Source organism: Barbus barbus (assembly GCF_936440315.1).
Source record: "Barbus barbus genome assembly, chromosome: 41".
Classification (NCBI taxonomy): domain Eukaryota; kingdom Metazoa; phylum Chordata; class Actinopteri; order Cypriniformes; family Cyprinidae; genus Barbus; species Barbus barbus.
The window spans coordinates 1,967,749-1,991,772 of record NC_136719.1 but is presented as its reverse complement, the minus strand read 5'-3'; the positions used below and the strand labels follow the sequence as shown (position 1 = coordinate 1,991,772).

The following is a 24,024-nucleotide window of genomic DNA, read 5'->3' as shown; positions in this document are numbered from 1 at the left end:
TTTGAATGCCCCAGGATGTTATCTAAAAAAACATGATCCTCTTTTTCATTGTGCTTTAAGTTTTATTACTGGTTGTAGTTATCAAACACATCATTGTACTTTATTGCATACCCGAAGGAGTTTCAATTGGTATAGTTTTATTTATAAGGCTATTTGTGGTATACCTCCATCCTATTTGTCTCGGAGTTTTTCTAAATCAAAGGTACGCTATTCATTACGTTCCAATGATCAGTTACATTTTAAAATCCCTCATGTGCGAACAGAGCTAGGAAAAAAGGGCTTTGGATATAATGCTAGTGTGTCTTGGAATAATCTTCAAAGCATTCTAAAGCTAACCGTGCTTCAATCATTACACAAATTTAAGCTACTTTTAACAACTTGTGTGTTTTATCCTTTGATGAATTGTGATCTTTGATTTGTGTTTTGTTGTTATGATGTAAACTTATATATGCTATGTTATTTGTTGCTGCTTTCTTGGCCAGGTCACTCTTGCAAAAGAGATTTTAATCTCAATGAGTTTTTTTTTTGTTTTTTTTTAACCTGGTTCAATAAAGAAAAATTAAAATGAATCACCCGCTATTTTGTTTTAATAAAAGTTCCGTTTAAAAAAAGCAAGCTGAATTTTGTACATGTACATGAAACAGTTTACAAGTCAGTAATAACATTATTATAAAGAGATGTTTTTATAGAGAAAGAACCACCTGCGTGCAGGTGTTCCCAATCCTGCAGCAATCAGCTGGACACCTGCAGAGAACACAGATGCAACACACACACACCCAAACGAGTAGCAACCAAGTGTGTCGTCACAAAGGTAAAGTTTGCTGGGAGACGTCAATCCTATAGTACACGGAGAAAGAATATGCACATTTGTATATATACAGTACATTTAATTGTGTAGAAATGCATTACATGCAAAAAGAAAATTCATATTTGCATATCAATTTTTAAACTTATTTTTTTTTCAAGTAAAGACATATATACAGTGCCCTCCAAAAGTATTGCAACAGTAAGGCCAATTATTTTATTTTTGCTGTAGACTGAAAACATTTGGGTTTGAGATCATAACATGAATATGAGATGAGAGATTAGCATTTCAGATTTTATTTACAGGTATTTTCATCTGGATCTGATACACAACTTAGAAGATGGCACCTTTTGTTTGAACCCACACATTTTTCATGTTACCAAAAGTAGTGGAACAGATAGAATTATCATAGATTAAAGTGAAAAAGACTTAATATTTAGTTGCAAATCCTTTGCTTTCAATAACTGCATCAAGCCTGTGACCCATTGACATCACCAAACTTTTGCATTCTTCTTTTGTGATGCTTATCCAGGCTTTCACCGCAGCCTCTTTCAGTTTTGGGGGGTTACTCCCTTCAGCCTCTTCTTTAGTAGGTAAAAAGCATACTCTACAGGGTTTAAGTGTGGAGATGGACTTGGCCAGTCTAAAACCTTCCACTTCTTGCCCCTGATGAACTCCTTTGTTGTTATGGCACTATGTTTTGGGTCATTATCTTGCTGCATGATGAAGGATCTCCCAATCAATCTGTTTGGTTGCATCTTTCTGTAAATTGTCAGACAAAATATTTCTGTAGACTTCTGAGTTAATTTTGCTGCTGCCATCATGTGTTACATCATTAATGAAGATTAGTGAGCCTGTCCCAGAAGAAGCGATGAAAGCCCAAGCCATTATATTACTTGTGTAATGTGTACTATAATGTACACCTGTGTTCACTGTGTTTCAGATGAGCTTGTATGTTTGGGATCATGAGCAGATCCTTTCTTTCTCCAAACTTTAACCTTTCCATCACTTTGGTTCATAAAATCAGTCCATAAAACCTTGTCCCCAGAATTTTTGAGGCTCGTCTCCTATTCTTCTTGCTAATGAGTGGTTTGCATCTTCTGGTGTAGCCTCTGTGCTTGTGATCATGAAGTCTTCTGCGAACAGTAGATTGTGATACCTTCACTCCTCCTCTGGAGGTTGTTGCTGATGTCACTAACAGTTGTTTTAGGGTCTTTCTTTACAGCTGTCACAATGTTTCTGTCATCAACTGCAGATGTTTTCCTTGATCTACCCGTTTGAGGTGCGTTAGTACACCAGAGGTTTCTTTCTTCCTCAGGAGATGGTTGTACTTGCTGTTGCCAGTGTTTGTGCAATGCTTTGATTGATTTTTCATCTTCTCTCAGCTTCACAATTGCTCGTTTTTCACCCATAGACACCTCTCTGGTTTTCATGTTAGTTACACGTCTAACTAACTATAAATGCAGTCTGCACGGATCTGAAACTGAGCGCAGACATTCAGTGCTATTTATTGTTTGAATAATCAATTAATAGGACACACCAGGGCAACAAAACACACCTGTCAGTCACATGTTCCAATACTTCTGGTAACATGAAAAATGGGTGGGTTCAAACAAAAGGTGGTATCTTCTAAGTTGTGTATCAGATCCAGATGAAAATACCTGTAAATAAATGCTGAAATGTTAATCTCTCATCTCATATTCATCTTTTGATGTCAAACCCAAATGTTTTCAGTCTACAGCAAAAATAAAGGAATAAGCCTTACTGTTCCAATGCTTTTGGAGGGCACTGTATATAGTGATACAGTTTGCTTAAACTAGTAAGAAATTCAAATTTGGTGTGAACAACAAAACTGTTCAGAGCTGAATAATAAAGATTATAATTCTAGAAATGAGCCAAAGTGACTGAGAAAAACAAAGTGAACTGCAAATGAATATCAAAATGCATAAAACATTTTCAGTATTTAATTGAAAATGGTATCATGTAAATACCCCCAAAACAAATTAATGCCTTAAATGGCTAAAAGTGGACAACATCTCATGAAAAACACAATTATGAAAGGAAAAAAAATGGCAAAACTAAATAATAATAATAAGGACAGAAACAGACTTGGTATTTTTCCACTTTCTCCACCTTGCAACTGAGGTCTAAAAATAAGTCAGAATCAGCTTACTGTCTGTTAAAGTCAAGATTCTGAGAGAAAATTCCCTTTTAAATATGGATGTAAATGTTGCTTCACTTTCTTTCTTGTGCCTTTTTAAAGAGTCAACCCTTGGAAATCTCCATCCAGATCGATTCAATTTCCTTGCGGCCGAGTGAGAGCAATGAGGATGAGTTCTGAGTCCAGCTTTCCATTTAAAGCTCTTCTCACACAGATGACTTCGCTTTAGTGTGGATTCTCTTGTGACTATTAAATCATTGCTTAAATGTGAAATACTTTTCACACAGAGCATGTAAAAGGCTTTTTCCCAGTATGAATTAACATGTGACTCTTAAGGCATTCTCTACGTTTGAAAGTGTTTCCACACTGACGGCAACTGAAAGGCTTTTCTGAAGAGTGAGTTATCATATGAACCTTAAGGTGCCCTTTCTGAATAAAACTCTTTCCACACTGAGAGCAGGTAAAAGGCTTTATTCCATTGTGAATCAACATGTGATTCTTAAGGCATCCTTTACGTTTGAAAGTGTTTCCACACTGAGAGCAGCGGAAAGGCTTTTTCCCACTATGAATTATCATGTGATTGTTAAGGCTTGCTTTACGTGTGAAAGTGTTTCCACACTGGGGGCAGGTGAAAGGCTTTTCTGAAGAGTGAATACGCACATGTTCATTAAGTTTTTTTTCCAGTGAGAAACTTCTTCCACACTGAGAGCAGGTGAATAGATTTTTGGAAGAGTGAATAAGCACATGATCATTGAGTTGATTTCTCTGTGTAAAACTCTTTCCACACTGAGAGCAGTTGAAAGGCTTTTCTGAAGAGTGCGTTACCAAATGAATCTTAAGGTGTCCTTTCTGTATAAAACTCTTTCCACACTGAGAGCAGACGAAAGGCTTTATTCCAGCATGAATTAGCATGTGCTTCTTCAGGCTTCCTTTACATGTGAAAGTGTTTCCACACTGAGAGCAGCTGAAAGGCTTTTTCCCACTATGAATTACCATGTGATTTTTAAGGTTTGCTTTACGTGTGAAAGTGTTTCCACACTGAGAGCAGCTGAAAGGCTTTTCTGAAGAGTGAACAAGCACATGATCATTGAGTTGTTTTTTCTGTGTAAAACTCTTTCCACACTGAGAGCAGCTGAAAGGCTTTATTCCAGCATGAAGTAATGTGTGGTACGTAAGGCTTCTTTTATGTTTGAAAGTGTTTCCACATTCAGAGCAAGTGAAAGGCCTTTTGACTTCTGTTATCTGAATGTTGCTTTGTGAGCAACTCTTTTCAGTTTTGGAGCAATTAAATGATTGTTCTTCAGCATCTTTCTGATCCTGATGCTTCTCCTCCACTTCATTCAGATCTTGTCTTTCCTCTTTCACTTTCATCAGGCCTGAAATGAAAACATTAAAATGATGAGAATCAATTTGGGACAATTGAGAAATATGAAATTAGGATGCGTTTACAAGTCAATAATAACATTATTTTATCGTTCTGTTAAATATTTTAATTTGGCAGTTAACCAGTAATGAAATTGAAATTGTATAGCCTATGCAAATGTGACGTTGATGCATCCAACATGAAATAAATGCCCGCGCTCACTTGCCAAGTCATCATAAGCAAGTCGTAATGGCAATGCGCTGCCATTAGAGGTTTTCTGAGAATGTCACCAAATGGTAAAGCATTACATTTAAGTGAAAATCAATAGCAGGTAATAGTGTGTGGTGCGTGTTTTGAAACCAGCAAAAAATGGTAGTATAGTGAAGGGAGGGATGTTCACTTATTTTTTTTACTTTTTTATTTTTCCCTGGAAAATAATTCATGCCATTTAACAGATTATTAATTTAACCTGCAAGATTATGTTAAATTACAATTAAATCAGAATGGACAATTGCCATTACAAAATATAAAAATGTGTTTTCCAGGGATTTAGTTTTACATTTAATTGCATGTAGTTACACTTTGCAAATAGCAGCATAAACAACAGAAAATCAGGATTCACACATCTTCACATCACGCATCTGCAGCACTTCTGAAAACTGAATAAATTCATATACAAATATATATACAAAAGTTAAATAGATAAACAGATAGAATAGAAAATGAATATAGCAAGCTCGTGTTAGAGGCCTTTTTTGCTTTTGCTAATTGTATAATAAATGAAAACAGATAGAATACAAAAAGATTAGAAAAGCTAGTGTTTTTGTGTTTGTTTGTTTTTAAGAGAATTAGAATAGGGAGTGCTAGAGTTAGAGGGTCAAATAAAGATGGAAGAGATGTGTTTTTAGCTGATCCTTGAAAATGGCTAAGGACTCAGACAGAGTTGGGCAGTTCATTCCACCAGGAGGGAGCATTCAATTTGGAAGTCAGTGAAAGTGATTTTGTGCCTCTTTGGGATGGCACAATAAAGCATGTTCACTGTGCCTAATTGGATGTAGAAATTGTGATGAAATGATGGCTTTGATGGAACCACGAGAAGTTCTGTCTTGACCAGGTTGAGTTGAAGGTGGTGGGCCATATGGCAAAAATATATCACAATATTTTTTAGAAACATCACGGTTCACGATTTATCACAATTCTTTGTGTTTTTGGTTTTACTATTTTGCAAGTTGTCTGAGCAGTACAGCCAAACTAATTTCCCTATTATAAAGACAAAGCCTTTCAAGGTAACAAAAATATTAAAAAAAGAATGGCTGATATTTAGGCCAAAGTGGGTGAAGATAAAAATCTTTGTCATTATTTTATCTGTGTTATTAAAAAATGAGAACAAAGATACACATTACAAATACACATAATATACAAATAAAACGGTGTTTTATTTTCAGGTACAATAGGTGTATTTAGCAGAGCATTCAATGAAATTGAATCAACAAATATAAAAATAAAACACTATAGATTGATTCCTATTAAAGCAGTTGTATTAACGTTTTTCAGTCAAGAGTAGTGAGTGATTTTTCTCTGTGTTTTGGTGTTTTATTATCATTAAACGAATAATTAACCACAAAATAAAAAGTGTTTTATTTTATGCCATCATTTACTCACACAACAGTTGCTTTAAACCTAAATAAACAAATAGTATTTTGAGGAATGTAGAAAACCAAACAGTTGCTGGTCCCCAGTTGACTTAGTATTTTTTTTGGTTTGGTTACCCACATTCTTCAAAATATCTTCTTTTGTGTTCAGCACAAGAAAGAAATTAATACAGGTTTGGGACAACATGCGAGTTAATAAATAATGACAGAAATTACATTTTAGGGTGAACTATCCCTTTAATGACAAGCGGCAGTATGTTCAGTACTGCCCCTTTAAGACCTGAACGCATCTAATATACAGGCACGCATCCGTTTTCTCTCAGCTGTTTACTTTCATTTTATACATAACCAACTGAGTCTATACATAAACCTTGTGTGTTCTGACAGTATTAGTACAAGAGATAACTTAGTTCAGTAATCAGGCGCTGTTTGACAGGCTTTAGCGTGTGCTCTTCGGGTGTAAGTTAGGCTCAGAGAAGGCACATGTCAGACCCGCACGAGAATAAAACATTTAACCGGCAAGGCTTTAAAGCAGATGTGAATAATGTACTTTTGTGGCTGCGAATAAGTGCAGTGTCTCTGCACAGCTGAGTCAACACTGATGTGAACGCATGTAGCGTTGTACAGTATATTGATACGGAGGAACAAGAGCTGCAACTGATAGAATGTGTGCTGTACCACGATACTATGATATTTCTTCAAAAGCAGATCGTGGAGACATTTTTATCGTCCATGATCAAAAATCGTCATATCGCACATCCCTAGTTGAAGGTGATGGTCCTTCAAGCTGAGATGCGAGCAGCTATCGTCGGATCATCAGGATGCAATGAGAGGTAGAGTTGAGTGTCATCAGCATAGCAGTGATATGAAAAGCCATGTTTCTGAATGACAGAACCTAGTGATGCCATGTAGACAGAGAAGAGAAGTGGTCCAAGAACCACTATGTTTCTGCAGAAAACTCCTTATTTGTAAATACCTGAAAGAGTTATTTTTTTTATTTAGCTCTCAACTGTTCAAATGATAACCTCTTTTTCAAATAGATCTTTTATAGTGGTTATACCAACGTCTTTCCAGAATGTGAAACCATTGTCCATTATTCCAGACTGAAAATCTAAATTTCCTTGAATTGGAGTAATAGGTGACAAAGTTTTGGCTTTCCCCTCCCAATTCCTGATTAATTTCCACACTTGTAATGTGTTAATTGTTACGTCCTGTGGAGGTATTTGTAAATTGTGTGCTCTTGGGAGAGTGGTGTCACCTGTTGGGCATGTTATGCATTGCATGTTTTCTTCTTTTGCTCTCGCTCTGTCTGTCTCTCTCCATTGCAGATCGCTAATTTCAGCTGCAGCTTTCTTGTAGCTCAAATAGTAGAGCATGGCGCTAGCAACGCCAAGGTCATGGGTTCGATTCCCAGGGAAAGCAAGAGCTGATAAAATGTAAAAAAAAAAAAAAAAAAAAAAAAAACTGTAACTTGCATGCAATGTAAGTCGCTTTGGATAAAAGCGTCTGCTAAATGCATAAATGTAAATGTAATTGGATACCAGCTGATGCTCATTATTCATCAGTACTGAGTGAACGCTACAGGAATCCAAGATGTATAAGACCGCAAAGAAACAATGCTGGATTGCTGACGGCTACGCACTCACTCTTTGTCCTGATCCAGACCGGTTCTCTTTTGTGTGTTTTAGTGTGACCGAGTGCGGTCTTTATTATCTCTTAACTTTGTAAATGAAACTTTCAGTCGCAAACTATGAGAGAGCACGTGAACGCTATGGCGGGTGTGTTTATGATTCTTTTGTGTTACTTTTAGTTTTTGTGTAAATACTTTTGTTTGCCTTTGTTTCCTCTTTGGAAGCGCTAGGGAGAGGGTGCCCTTTTCTTTGAACTTGAGATTTTGTTTATGTTTATGGTAGACAGGGAGTAAGGTAAGACTCTGTCATTTATTTATTTTTCTTTTAGTTAAGGTTATTTAGAGCTTTCGTTGATAGTTAGAGAATTGTTGTTTGTTATGTTGGCCTGGCCCTCTCCTGAAGATTTGCTTCCTTTTGTTATCAATAAAATAAGTTATTTGTTTAATTTTGTGTTTTGTGATTTTCTGGATCAGGGGATTGATGTCACCGTCAGACCTTTTTATTTATTTATTTTTTTACATTTTGTTACGACCTCATTTACCCCTAGACCAACAGGGAGGTTCGTAATAATACTATTATGCCCTAGATCAGCAATCTTTTTAACATCCAACAAGAATGGGAGGTTAAATTATTCTATGCCTAACCAAGCTGAATCTGGATCATTTTTCACCCATTCAAAAATATACCAAAACTGGGAATCCTAACATCCGGAACTGCAAGATCTCCTTTATTTCTAGGAAGTTGCATCTTAGTAAATTTCAGTCTTGGTTTCCTCTGGTTCCAGATAAAAGAGCTGAACCAGCCATTAACAGGTTTAATTATAGTGCAACTTAGGAGAATTGGGGTCATCTGAAATAAGTACAAAAATCGAAAATCCTCAAAAATCCTCATGTATCCGTCGCAAAAGAGGGTCAGAATTAGACCTATACATTTGCTGTAACAGTTAATTTTATATCCTGAAATCTTGCTAAACTGTTCAATAATTTCCATAATCACAGGAATAGACTCCTCTGGTTGAATAACAAACAAAAGGATGTCATCCGCGTACAGACCCTGCCTAGTGCAGGGTTGCCATGTGTAATAACTGCTGCAACTGGACTATCAGACATTATCTTAATCCATTGTATTAAAAACAAGGTCTTTATATACGGTCTATAAACTGTCTTTTCCAGAAGGCCGATGATCCTTTCCTGATCATCCAGTCGCTCAGCTAGAGAAGCGATCGTCTTTTCAATCTGCACAACTCGACTCCCCAGTAGCCGCATTCTCGAGAACTAAGATTCTTTGCTCTGCTTCTTCCACTCGGTTATTAGTACACTGCACTTCTTTTGAAACATCCTGAATTTTCTTGAGAATCAGCTCTATTTTAGAGTCAATCATCCTTGCAATGTTAGCCGTCAGAGATTCCACAACTTTACTGGTTTCAGGACTTAAATCAGTTCTAACTTGCAACGCTAATCCAGCTTCATCGCTCTTTTCAGCCTCCTGGAGAGCCGCACATTTTGTGGACGTGGTCTTAGTGTCCATAGGAGAGCTGTTGTTCTCTGATAATCGGCCAGATTGCGCCGTTTGTTCTGATCGCGCGTGCTCAAAGGGCCGCAGGCAGACAAAGTACAGCAGTCAGTGTGGGGTAGATCTGTGCGCTGTGCCATGCATTGAGAGGTACCATACTCTCAAGAACTATAAACAGTGTCACCTAGATACCTGATTGGACAGATAGCTGGTCAACTGATCAAAAAATAGGCACATGCATTTTACTACGGCACAGTAATATAGTAATAATTTACTATTTTCTCCTGCTTTACTGTTGATTTCCTATTTTCCTGGTCATTTGGAATGAGGATAGAGACAAAAAAAAAAAACTTGGAAATAAGTTCAAACATCCATTCAATATCTATTATTTCCTGAATATTACTGATGAACTGATCAAAAAGTAGGTTACTGTTCGCATGCGTTTTACTACTATATAGTATAGTAATAATTTAGTACTTTCAGCTGTTTTATTGTTTGTTTCCTCTTTTCTGATCATTTGGAATGAGGATAAAAAAAAAGTAAAAAAAAAAGTAAAAAAAAAGTAAAAAAAAAAAAAAAAAGTCAAACATCAATTCAATATCTACTATTTCGTGAATATTATGAAATTCAAGAGGGCGTCATAATATGCAAATTAGAGGAGTATATTTACACCCCACATAAACCTTCGGTCATGCCCAACATTTTTCTAATTTACAGTAGATCTCTATCTTTAAGCCCTTTCAAGCCACAAGCTTTTGAAATCTTGATGTCAAAATCCAGCATTTTTTCCAAAACAAAACCTGGCGCCTAAAGGGTTAAACATTAGCATGTATCTTTCAAGTATTTTCCATTAATTGTTGCTTTAAAAGGGTCAAGTGAAAAATTAGTGGATTCTTTTGACTAACTTTAACACCTCTGATTGGCCATTGCTATTCACTGTAGATAGAAAGTGATATAAATATTCACGAAAGCGTTTGAAAGCAGCCACTTATCAGCGAGTATCGAACTGAGTCTGTACTCGGTACTACCAGTAGGCTACTGCAGAAAGGCCGGTATTGATACATTTTTTAAATTTCAGTATCAGTGTGGTAGAGAAGTACTAATAGCCTACTTTTGACCATTTTCAAAATCATAGTTAACATGTTACTGAATTACTGAAATATTCTCTTAAAGTTGAACATTGGATAGAAGGTTTGGAAACACAATGTTCAAACTGTAAAAAGTCAGTAGTGATGCACCAATCTTGATTTTTCATTGCCGATTCCAGTTTTTTACAAGCAAAGTCCAATTTGATGTTTTTTTTTTTTTTTTTAAAGCAAGAGATAAGATAGATTGAAAATATGACTACATGAACAAGATGTTTTTGCTCCATTACAGGGCAAACTTTCTGTAGCCATTTAAAATTAGAGGTAACCACTGCATTTTAATCACGATCCAACAGGGCTGGAAAATAATTCAATATCAATATATTTTGCGATATTATTTTTTTTCAATAACAGTGATATGATTTCTGAAATTTCAATATACATTACCAGTGTTTCCTACACATTGATTAATTTGTAGCTTTGAATAAACATGAGCACTGCACGGTTCAAAATCAAAACATGGCGCGGGTGTTTTAAAATGATTTTTTATTTGAAGGGAACCGACTGTCTTCAGAAAAGTTTTGATGGCATTTTCATCTTATCTGATAAAGTAGCATGTAGGAGCGGAGCTGCTTTGTGTACAGCTGTTACTGGGAAAACAGATGTTTCTGCAGCTCCAAAAGCACCTCCTGCTGGCAGATAATGAATTTGATATTTTCAATAACCCCATGTCCAGCAGCATGTTTTTGTTGTTGCCCACTCTTTTTTATTATAAAATATCAAAAATGTACTATAAAATATTATATAGTTTTATAGAAGGAGGTTTCATAGACTTGGCATATTATTTTTTCAGAAATTTGCATAGACATCTCGTATGGGCATTCTTGGCAGTAATTCTGAGTTATCGGAATTAAATTGTATCGACCGAAATTAAGAATTATATCGTGATATAAATTTTGGCCATTTCGTCCAGGCCTACGAGCCAAAGAAGGATTCTACATGAGCAGTTTCTGATCTAATTTCAAAATCTGAAGCAAAAACAGAATGGTCTAACTTTATTTTATGTGAAATTATGCTACATAAAAAATATCTGCAAGAAAAAAAAAAAAACGAAAGCATACTGGTTGATTGAGAAAGCAAATTTGTTCTCTGACAGCAGGTGGTGCTTATGGAACAGCAGCGATACAGTGTTTCCGTAGTTACCGCGGTGAACAAAGCAGCACTGCGCCTAGAAATACTACTTTAGTATGGATAATACAGTGGCAAGATGAAATTAAAATACTATCTAAGCTTTTCTGAGTTCCCCTCAGAGATTCATTCATATAAACATCCCAATTCAATTTTTCACGCTTCGTTAACAGTGAGCTAGCTCTGCCAGTATTTTCTCCTCTTTGCGTTCGTCTTCAGCATCTCTGGCCTTTATTAATGTCCCGTTTACAGACTTCGTAATGTTTCCACATAAATTACATTTTGGAAAATGCTTGTTATAGAGATTGTGTGCAAGTCCGGAACAGAGATCGGCTGAAATAAAACAAAAGAGCTGATTGCTAATCGCGTGTTTGGAGCAGTTTTACGATTTATGCAGTTCGAACAGTTTCTACTACTAGCATCAGGCTATTTGTTTGGGGCTTGGCTAAAGGAAAACAATACCTTTTTTTAATAATAATTTTTACGGAAAAACTTACGTAAAAAAAAAAATAATACGTTAAAAAAGATTTTCTGTGACATTTTTAATTTTCTCTCATTTTCCATGTGTTTTCCAACAATTCTGACACTTATTGCGAAACCTCAGAAATATTGCTGAGTAATGGTTCATCTTTTGTAAATTGACACAAAGTGCACCCAACTGGGAGGGGGGTCGAGTCTGGCCAACTTGCTTTCTCTCTCACTTGGAGGGTTGTTCTTAACCCGCACCTAATTTTTAGGTATAAAACATGGGGTTTCTTTCAGTTTCAGTGGAAGCTCAGCCGTGGGATAAGCGTGCATCGCCCGGCATTTCTCGGACAGGTGTTGGTCTTCTACTGTGACTGAAACGGGCTCCCCAGTCTTTTGAAGAGTGAAGATGATGGCACAGTTCTGAGGTTGTATATTGGTTGTAATACTTTGCTTGGGGTTTTAGGTTTAGTGTATGCTCAAGTTAGTGTATTATTCATTCACGAATATTATCTTTTATCCATTTACTCATGATCATTCATATATTATGCACTGGTTTTATGATTATCTTTCTTGAATGTGTTATGATTTGATTATTATTTTATGGATTTTCTTATAATCAGTATCAGTATTATTGATATCAGCTGTGTGTACCAACAATAAACAGTTGTAATTGCTTGATTAGTATGGTGTACGGACCTTTTATTGGCACCTTCTCTCGCCGAATTAGCGCCTCACTGGTCTCACATCAGATTTGATTATCAAAACAGAAACCATACTAAAACAATTGGCATCGGCCTGATATGAAAAATGATATGACCCTGATATAAGTTATTTTCAAAGCTTCAATGTACTGTAAAAAAAAAAAAACTTTTTATTTAATTCTAATAAATAAGTTATTGTTAAATACTAACCAAAATTAAAAATATTTCTTATTTCTGCACAGAAGAGACTTGGTTTTGTTTCCAAACAAAAGGAAATCTCTCGGCATTGGCCAAAATGAGTTGAAAAATATCGGCATATCGGCAAAAATCTAATATCGTGCATCCCTAATTATAAGTGTACTATAGTGATTCAGGATAAGCCAAAAACACGGTTTGGAAAATGTACTCATGATGTAGCACTCGCTTATTATATTAATTATGAACACAAAAAAAGTTAAGGACTGCACCTTTAATATTTGCTTAAAAACCAAAGAGTGACTTTATTTTTGGCCAGGATGTGTAGGCGTATGTGTGGGTTTATATGTTTATTTGGAGGTACAAACAGTAATATAACCATATATTAATAACAACAATATATAAGCGGAATTATAATGCATTATAATTGCAGAGGTGTAAAGTATTGGAGTAAATATAACTAATTACTGTACTTGAGTATCTTTTCAGATACTTTGTAGTTTTACTGAGTATCAAAGATATTAGCAACTTTTACTCTCTACTTCACAACATTTTTGAATGACTATCTGTACTCTTTACTCCTCTACATTTGAAATGAGTGTTGCAGTTACACATTACATTTTGCATGGCACCTAGCTTTTCTGCAGCAGTTTACTTCTGCTACAAAAGATGTGATATCGCCAATTACAGAGCACTATATTTATAGTACTTTATACTACGGGGCAGTTGAATGTTTGAATCTGATTGGCTGACGAATGTTCTGAGGTGTGAAATTATTTTCAGGGAAACGCACGGTGAACGTAGTTCCAGGCACCACATTACATGTCCATATCACTTCGCCAAATGATTTGCGTTTCAAAGGTCCTTACAACCTAAAACAGCAAAAGAACCAAAACTGTGACACTGACCAAACAATGTTGTGCAGTTTTGCACACGTTAACAGACGTGCTAATGTTGTTAGCACTACTCTGACGATTTTATTAGTAATGTAGTTTAACAACTTAAAAAGTACATGACTTCTCACAAGCGAGGGAACAACAACGGCGCTGTTTGTGAAGAAAGTTAACTTTAAGTTTCACTATAACGTTAGAGACATTGCTGCCGAACACTTTTGAGAGACGCACAGACTCACAGAGGTAATCTCTCTCTCTCTCTCTCTCTCTCATAACTTAGTAGACTAATGCAGTTAATGCAGTTAATAACTATCAATGGCTCAAGCCTCCGTTACGGTTTAAAATTACATTTTGGAATTAGCAAGGGAGGCGTTGGATGAGATACGGAAGCAATAATCCTACTCACTATAGAGATTTAAGTAGACAAACCGGATGAACGCCTTGAAATATCTCATCTGATCGATGTCTTGAGGTGTGGCAACCATAGTATAAGCGGAATAATTGACTGCGGTCCGTTGAATTATTAGAAAAATACCGCACACCCGAGGTGTAACGGATACGACGTGAACCTCGGGTGTGCATTATTTTTCTAATAATTCAACAGCCCGTCGTCAATTATTCCTTACATGTTGTTACGAATCTGGTTCGTGGTCTTTTGTCCAACTGCCACAAGAGGTCGCCTCTCCATCACATTGGCTCTCACACCACAGACTGTCATATATTACCCGGGACAGCATTTCCCAGCATTCATTGCACAAGTACACACAGCTGTCTCAAATCACACACTCACACCTGAGAACCATCTCACAAGTGCAAGAAGACTTTAATTTTTAATTATTTTATTGCAATTCTCTCTTTTTATGTTTGTCTATGTTTATGTACTTGTTCATAAACGTTCTAAAAACGTTAGCATAAAAACATTATTCTTGCATTGTTAGTGGAACGTTTTAAAAACGTTATTAAAAATCTGTCTTGACAAAATGAGTCATATTTTGCATAGCAATATAATTTGTGTTACACAAAGAATGACACATTCCAATGCCCCCCCCACAGAGAATAAAACTTTGTTTAAAATCTTACAATGTGTAGGGCTGTGCAAATAATCGAATGCGATGATCATGCGCATCTAGTCAGTAAAGCTGGTTCTGTGATTAGTACTTAATCTCCTTCACATGCTTGCAGATGAAGCGGCATTTACTACACAGAGCCATAGTTCTCTGATGAGCTACGCAGTATCGTGTTGATAATCGAATGTGATTCATCTGCGATTATGAACACGATATTGCACTGGCTACTCGCATTCAATTCAAGGCATTAACGTTTGACTACAAAACCACCACTGGCTCTGTACCCCTTTACCTAAATGCATTACTTCAGACTTATGTCCCCTCTAGAAGCTTGCATTCTGCAAGTGAACGTCGCTTTATTGTGCATCCCAAAAGAGGCACAAAATCACTTTCACAGACTTTTATTTAATGTTAATTAAATTAATTAAATTAAATGTTCCCTCAATCCGAGCAGATTAATTTCTTCAAGAATCGGCTAAAAACACATCTCTTCCATCTTTGACCCTCTAACTCTAGCACTCTCTCGTCTTTAAAAAAAAGAAAAGAAAAAAAAAAGTATCTTTTAGACTTGCACTCTGTTCATTTACTGCATTCTTTTAATGAATTTTGAAGTACGTTTTGAGCTATTGTTGTTCATTTCGGTGTTTCTGTCTAGACTCAATTTAAAAAATATCTCATTTAAAAGAACTGGAAAAGTAATATCTTCATAATAAGACTTTACTTTACTAACAGTATAATGTCCCCTTACTTCCATGTACTTTATTGACCACTTTTATTTCATTGTTATTAGCTTTTCATTTGACTATTTCTAGATTGTATTTTGTAAATCTTGAAAGTTTGATAACACTGTTATTGAACACTTAGCAAACATCTGTAAATAAATGTTACACAATCTAACATAACGTGTCATAATCTTAAAAAAAACATTAAGAATGCAACATTCTAATAATGTTTTGCAAAACATAACCTAGAACGTAATGTGAGTGACTGGAACTGGTTCTTAGAACCTTATTATAATGAGAATTTGGAACGTTTTATATAACGTTCTTATAACCAAATAAGAACGTTAATACAACGTCTAAAAAACGACGTTTTGAACGTGCCATTAACTTTCAGAAATAACGTTTTTATAACTTAAGGGGAACGATCTTATAACATAAAATTGTTATCTGTAATGATGAGCGCTGTTCTCTCTGCATCTGGTTTAAATATCAAGAATAAACGCCAACCTCCTTGTTCCTCGTGTTTTATTCTCCAGGGTTCTGGTTCCTCGTGTTTTGTTCTCCAGGGTTCTGGTTCCTCGTGTTTTGTTCTCCAGGGTTCTGGTTCACTCGTGTTCTCCTCACTCTCTTCTTTAACAAACACCATCTTCACAGCAGCAGATCTCAGTTCAGATGATATCCTCCAGATATTCCTGCTTGCTTGAAATCTTAGTCACGACTGTGAGGATGAGAATATTACCGGTATTTACTGACCTGATTCAAAAACTGTATTTTTCTATTTACAGAAACAACATTTCTAACAGTTTGTGTTAAAACGGTATCAATACAAAACAACAGATCACGGTGAAACCATAGACTGTAAAAAAAAAAAAACTAATCTTCTTCCTCGGTTTTACTGGCGGATCGCAATCACAAATTGAGCATTACCGCCATCTACTGAGGGATTGGATCAGAGACTTAAATCCAGACTCGAGCTTTCGATGTGGTTGCGTGTTCAGCTCCTCCATCTACAGCCCAGAGCAATAATAATAATAATAATAATAATATATATTCTATGAATTAACTTAGTTATTTTAAGAAATTGTATTAACAGACAGGTCTGACCTCCGGATTGAAAATGTCATTTAATGCTAATTGCTGCTCACAGTCTTCTGAAGTTCATTGATTAGTTTACTTCTTTCCTCCGTTTCTATTGCTGAATAAGTATACATGTTCTACTGTTTCTCTAGAAAGGACTTTGCACTAATCACACAGTCCTGTTGGACGTTTTCCTATTATATGCGATGTTGAATTAAGTCCTATATGTCTCAACCTTAGTCTTGAATACAATCTTCCTTTCTTCTCCCTCTTGTGTTCCTTCCTCTGCCTACCATTGATTGTATTGAATGTAGATGCCTCAAATTGTGTTCATTATCCCAATAAATTTGCAAATTTTTATTTATCCGCTTTTTAATTATTGACTCAATTTCAGCTTTACTTTACAGAATTTGCATATCTATATTTTCCTTCACTGTAAAAAGATGCCTACCCTCAGCAAATATGGCTCATTAAAATAAACAGATTTTACTTTAAAAAATCAGTTTTGCACGTTACTTAATTTAAAGCTACAACTGTCACATAACATATTGAGTTTATGGTTTAGTTTATTTAACCCTTTGATGCACACACTATGAAAACCCCTTCTAATGCACAACATGGGTCTAAAATGACCCGTATTCATTTCCTATGTTATTTCATGCTTCGCTGTGCATTTCTTTTTTTCTTCTGTCTTATTTCCCTTTTGAAATCAGTTTATTTCAGCATTTAATATTCCCTGATCTATAAATTCCATGATCCATGAATATTCAAAATATCTTTTTACAATGACCACAAAATAATATTTAGTTAATTTAGTTAATTTGACCCATCTATGCAAGCATGAAAAAAAGAAAAAAAAAGAATAAAAGACATAGTTAAAATAATTATTTTAGCAGTTATTTAGACCAACACTTTAAATGTTTATTTGCCATTTTGTCACACATAACTTATGCATAGCACTGATAACTGATAACACTGAAACTGAACTGTCTGTAGTGCAACTGTAGTGAATGTGACCGAATAGATGAAAATAAAACTTACAAAATAAAATCACACAGGTACAGCGCTATCTCAAACTGCCATCTCAGTGCTTACATGCCTCACAAATGACAACTGCAGGTTTGTGCTCCTTGCACACCAGCTTATGACTTGTCTGTCTTTGGCAGCTGGGCAGATCCTGGACCGCTTCCTCTTCGATTGACCCTTCTGTCTGATGTATACCTGTGGCCGGGTGGTGGCTGTGTTTTGTTTTTTATCCCACGTCTTTCCATTGCCTCTGTAATATGGTTTTGAAGGTGGGGCCTGCCCTCCAAGCACCTCTTCATATGTGGCACGACAAGCTCTTTGACCAGCTCCTTGATGAATAGCCATCATGTTGGCCAGGGGTGGTCAGCTCTTCAGAGGACTCATCAGACAAGTCTTCAAAGTCATCACAGAGTCTTCTTTATCTAGGAGAGCTTGATTTACACCCACAACTCCATATTGAACCTGTGGCACATAGTCAAGGTCGGGGTAGGCAACGTAGAGTTTAGCTCCAATCTTAATCAAACACACCTGAACAAGCTAATGAAGGTCTTCAGAATTACTAGGGCTACAGGCATGTGAGGTTTTTTCAGGGTTGGAGCTAAACTCTGCAGGTCATCGGCACTCCAGGACCGACGTTGCCTACCCCTGGTCTAGGTCATCAGTATAGGATATTTCAGACTCTGAATCAGGACTAAGAATTGCCTGATCTTCCTCATCACACAGCATCTCTACAAACATTTCAGCCGTTAATCTGAAATGTCTGGGATCAGCCATACTAACACTCTGGATAAAGAGTGTACAACAAGCAGTTGATCCATGTATACACTGGATATATATATCCATGTATATATATTGTCGCTGACCGACAGAAAACTTGTATGTCCAAAACCATTTCTTTTTCAGAAACACTGACAGACATAAAGGGTGACCAATAGCACTGATTTATGACAAATAACAAAAATGATCAAATATGGAATCAAATATGGAGATACAAGGTTTCTGCCTGACAGAGTGTTTCTGCCTGGTCACTCTGGACCCCTCACATCCAGCACACTCCCTCTTTGAACTGTTACCGTCTGGTCGACGCTACAGAGCTCTGAGCACCAGAACGACCAGAGTTTCTTCCATCTGGCAATCCATCTCATGAACACTCAATAAATAAACGTAGAACACACAACTAATTCATTATCCATTCACCACACTCACTTATTTTATTTTTATTTTCTCATTTCTAATTTGCACATACTTGACCTGTACATACATAGTCGCCTATATTATATATTGTGTATTTTTTTATTTTTTATTTTTTTGCTGCTTTGTACATTGGTTATTGGCTATTTCTTGTTATTTTGTTTCATTACCTGTGTCCTGTCCTGTTGCTGTCTCTCTGTTGCACTGTGGAGCTTCTGTCACTACAACAAATTCCTCGTATGTGTAAACATACTTGGCCAATAAAGCTCATTCTGATTCTGATTCTGATATATAATTGTATATAATATATTATTATGACTATTATTTTGTTGACCTAGCTCACATTAGTTAGCTAATATATAATGTCAACAACAAGCTAGTTAATAGTATTGGACATTTCAAGGTCAAGGTAACCTTAGCCTAACATTAAAATATCATGTCCAGTTATCTTCCACAGTATATCAAATATTTTCTGTGGTAATAAATTATAAAATAAGACTAAATGCATCAATTATACAAAAGCAGCCATGTTGAGTTGTGAAATGTGGGGCAGGTGAATAGTTTTCTGCAGTAAATGTTCCTACTTGCAAAAAAATAGCAAATAATCAAAAGGTTTCTATATGTGTCACAGTAAGCTGTCGGAAAGGACCTTGGAGCCGTGGAAAATAGAAATTGTCTATAATTCGATCCAACACAGAGGGTACTTCCAACACAGGGAACAGGAGGAAGACACATGTAAATAACTGGTAGACCCGACAGAGGAAAAATGAACAGACAGGAACTAATATACACAGGTTAATAAGGAACTCAGGTGCAGGGAATAATCAAACCAAACGAGGAAAGGAACTAGACCAAATAAGGGAAAACAGAAACGAGCAAAACAGGTCCATAATCCTGACATATTACTCCCTCCCAGAAGATGCGTCCTCGCACCGTAGAACGGAGGGAGGGGCGGGTGGGAACTTGGGAGGAGGCTAAGGAGGAGGACAGACACCCAGGAGGGGGCCGGCAGACAGAGACCAGGGAGGTGACGAAGGAGGGAGGAGACAGGAGGGACCTGGAACAGGAGGAGCCAAGCGGAACCCAGGCCACAGCCATAATTTCGACCCACGGTGGAGCCGACGGAGGAGGAATGGCCGCTGACTCCAGGGGGCCTACCAACGGTGGCGGAGCAAGTGGAGGAGGAGCCCGAGGTGGAGACAGAGAGCCAACGAGCCAGGGTGATGCAGAGGATCCGGGGGGGCAGGGTGGAGCCAAGGGCTCTGGCGACGGAGGCGGAGAAATGGTGGGCAGGGCTCTGGGTCTGGAGTGGATCTGGTGAGATCATCCTCCGGGAGAGACGGTGAAAGACGATCTGTTTCTCACCAGAATCCACTCAAAAAAGGCGGCAAAATCCGCTCGAGGACCATCTTCGGACGACAGCGCTCTGAACGCAATGTTCAAGCTTGCGTCATAGAAAGAGCTGAACGCGTCGTCCGGGTAGCTGGTGATGTTTGCTAAGAGGAGGAACAGTCTCGTATGGTCCTCGAGCGATCTCTCCCCCTGCTCCAGCAGGAGGAGGACATATTCCAGGCGAAGGAGGGCATCCATGAGGGTACACATCAGGAAAAATAAAAGACACTGGGTGAAAACGGGAAACAAAACGAAGGGTAGACACACAGAGGTTACTGTTCTTCTGTCAGGTCAGGTCTTCTGTCACAGTACGTTGCCGGAAGGAACGCAGAACACGGAGCCGTGGATAATCGAAATCGTCTTTAATTTGATCCAACACAAAGGGTAAATCCAACACAGGGAACAGGAGGAAGACACAAGTACATAACCGGCAGACCCGACAGAGGATGAACAGACAGGAACTAATATACACAGGATAATTAGGAATAATCAATAAAACCAAACGAGGAAAGCAACAAGACCAAATAAAGGAAAACAGGAACAGAAACGGACAAAACAGGGCTGCGTTCAGCCCAGAAAAAACGGTGCAAAACGTTTATTAAGCGGAAACGGTGATGTGTTGAACACTCTGTTCTGATGACACAAGTGTTGCAACTATGGCAGCTGAGAAGATGCTGAGAACATTCTTTGTGTTCTTTTTGAAGAATTTTCTGAGCCTGATAAAATCGGTATAAATACATTTTTAATGCTGCAAAATACGCTCGATGTTACAGTCACTGCCCTTGCCGTCCAGAATAAAAGAGAACATCCCAGTCGAGTGAAGGGATTTGTGGAAACTGTGGTTCCTAATTATTGTGATCCAACATTTCCCTCGCATTTCAGGATGAAAATAAATTTAAGGTGAAGGATAATCCACTTCTTACCTCCGAGACTGTGTTATGATCTATATGACCTTATTATTTTTATTGTGAGTATTAGGCTTATCATTATTGCTGATCACTGTTGTTGTGCAATCATATTGTAATATTTACCATTATATAATCAGAGGAGCATGGAACAGTTTATGAACGTGTCACTCCACAATACAATAGCAAAATATAAATATGTATAGTATTTTTATGTGACATTAATCAGTGTCTAGCACACCTTCCTGAGGAAAGGATATTGACCAGAAGACATTGCAATTACTACATATTTAGACAGACTTAAAGAAGTTCCAGATCTATACTTGTGCTCTTATTATTTCAGTTATTTTGCCTTTAAATGTAAATAAACGTGCAAACAATATTCTTGCTCTTGTGAATTTATTTAGATGTTAATTACATTTACTTACAAATTCATCATCATCATCTTGATATGCTATGTTAATATAAAACTCTTATGATAAACTTGTCTTCTAATATCTTCAATATTTGCGCATACCGAGCTGCAGTGGACACATATTAAATAACTTCACTTGGACCTATAGTGTGATCTGTCTCTTTAATACCGTGTGGTTTATATACACGTTGCTGCTGACATTTTTGACACACCACCAAACAAGAGAAAACATATCTCAAACCCCGTTGCACACTGTTTCCAGGAAACATGTCGTTCAACCCGGAAACCGGAGCAAAACGTTGGGCACCGGTGTGAGCCTGAACGTGCCCCACGTCCATAATCCTGACAGTATAGGTAATTTTTTACCCATGTGTGTAAAATTGATGTAGAAATATAAAACGGTGTTTTTATAAAGTGAAGAAAGGAAAAATAAACATAATGATTTGTGGAAATCAAAAACAAGATATTTAATGAATACCTAGAATAATAAATTATAAAATGCATTTATTTTAAAGATTCAGCAAAGAAACACTCCACCATGACTGAAATAGCGTAGAAAATGAAGAAGGGTAGTGACTGGGGTGGCACGGTATACAGATGTCATGGTTCGGTACGTACCTCGGTTCGGGGGTCGCGGTTCGAAAAAAACAGAAAAAAATAAATAAATAAATCTACTATGATCAGTTTATTTTCATTTAATTTGAAATGACAGTAATGCAAATTACAATTTTCTTCCACCTAGATGTGAAAATACTAAATATTATTACATGTTATATATATAAAATCTGTTTTGTTTTCATTGTGAGTGTACACAATAATAATCACTGTATAAAGGTCTGCTTTTATTTAAGACAATAAGTGTTTAAAGTTGATTCTGTTGGTATAAGGAAACAGTTGAAGTGATCGTACCGGAGCGCGCGCGCACACACACATACACACAGCATTGCTAACTTGACAGCGCAGTTGGTAATTTATCAAAATAAAATACAGTGACCCAAACATCAGTGCACCAGCCTCTGTGTCAGCGTTGGAACGTGACTGAAGTACAAAGCCTATAATTTACATAATAAATAATAGTTTAGCATTTAGATACGTTACATCGCAAATATGGAAATATTATGGAATATTTGGATTTGTGACAAATGAGAGAGGTAGGATACACGAGCACAAAGCCCCATTTCGCAAACAGTTGAGTGCGCAAGCCTTTAAGATACTCCTTTGTAGTCTATGTGAGAGACGCGTTCAGAATCAGCACATGGTCATTGTCTAGTGGGCTTTGTTTTCAAGTGCGCAACTCGAAGGCTAGAAGGGATACAGATGGAGCTACATGGCATTCGCTGTTCTTCTGATGGCGGTTATCGAATGGCGTTGCATTACTGCGGGTGCCCCTTCTGGATTTGGGGTGAATTGCCTGTATTCGTCGTAAGGCCTCATGCACCGAACCGAGATGTCCGTACTGTGACGGTTCGGTACAAATACATGTACCGTGCCACCCCTAGTAGTTTTATTATTATTATTTTTATTACATTATTGACACACTGTTTTCCTTTATTGATATTGTGCAGTTGCTTTGACACAATTTACATTGTAAAAAGCGCTATATAAATAAAGGTGACTTGACAAACAAGGTTGCTATAGTTTTTAATTTTTAAATTCATTTTATTTCAACAGCCTATCGTTTTCAAATTTGCTACAAAATTCAGTTTAGTTTTTATTAGTTTCATTAATATTTTTGTTAGTTTTAGTTTAGTCTTTATTTTGTGAACACTTTTTATTTAGTTTTTATGTTAATTTCCGTTTTAAAGTTTAGCAACAGCTCACTTCCAGATCGAAGGCCAAAACACCTTTTTAGAGAAGACTTTTTAACCATAGTGAGGCAAACGTTTAGAGAAACAAAATTAACACATGCTGAGATTGGTGTATATTTGTATAATTTTACCATTTAATCAAAGGAAGCAGTCAAGCCTTTTTACTAAATAAATCTACATTAAGTTGCGCTTAATGTCATATCTAATGGTGTGTTGAGATAATTTGGTTATATATCTTTTACTCTTATTTAATCATAATCATGATATTGTAACTGTCGTGTCTTGCTCACTTTACCGTGACCAGCCGGGCATAAATCATAACTGGGACTAATGGAATTCATACGGCAATCTAATAACAATAAAGGCTCATATTTGAATATGTTCTTTTCTTTATTTATGAAGCATGTGTATGATGTGATTTAGCCTATGCATATTTGTTAGAAAGTTTGGCAGAGTGATCACAAGATGCTAGGCCAAGTTTTGCATTGTTTACAGAAGGCGCGTTCTCATCTTTTTTTCTGTTAATTATCATGTTGCTCTGCGTGTCTGTTTTCCTTCAAAGCACCAATTTAGAATGCCTAATGTTGGTTTAATTGTTTGTTTTACATGAGAAAATAAATAATTTTGCCTATCTGATGTTGTAGATTAATGCGGGTGCGGTTCGGGTCATGACTCAAGGTCTTTGGCGGCACAAAAAAATCAGATTTTTTTGCTCACATCTGACACAGATCAGAATATATAAACACATGTAAACAAACACCCGCGCG

The 24,024-nt window shown here is 36.8% G+C and overlaps 1 protein-coding gene across 1 annotated transcript; it reads right to left on the bottom strand.

The window, feature by feature from the left end:
- Positions 1-872: 872 nt before the first annotated feature.
- Positions 873-16,343, bottom strand: LOC306860739 (uncharacterized protein). The gene is made up of 2 exons (XM_079402604.1): positions 15,951-16,343; positions 873-4,342 (listed from the first exon to the last, which is right to left on the bottom strand). The coding sequence occupies exons 1-2, from the start codon at positions 16,087-16,089 to the stop codon at positions 3,246-3,248; spliced, it is 1,236 nt and encodes a 411-aa protein (XP_079258730.1). The 5' UTR covers positions 16,090-16,343; the 3' UTR covers positions 873-3,245.
- Positions 16,344-24,024: the final 7,681 nt, after the last annotated feature.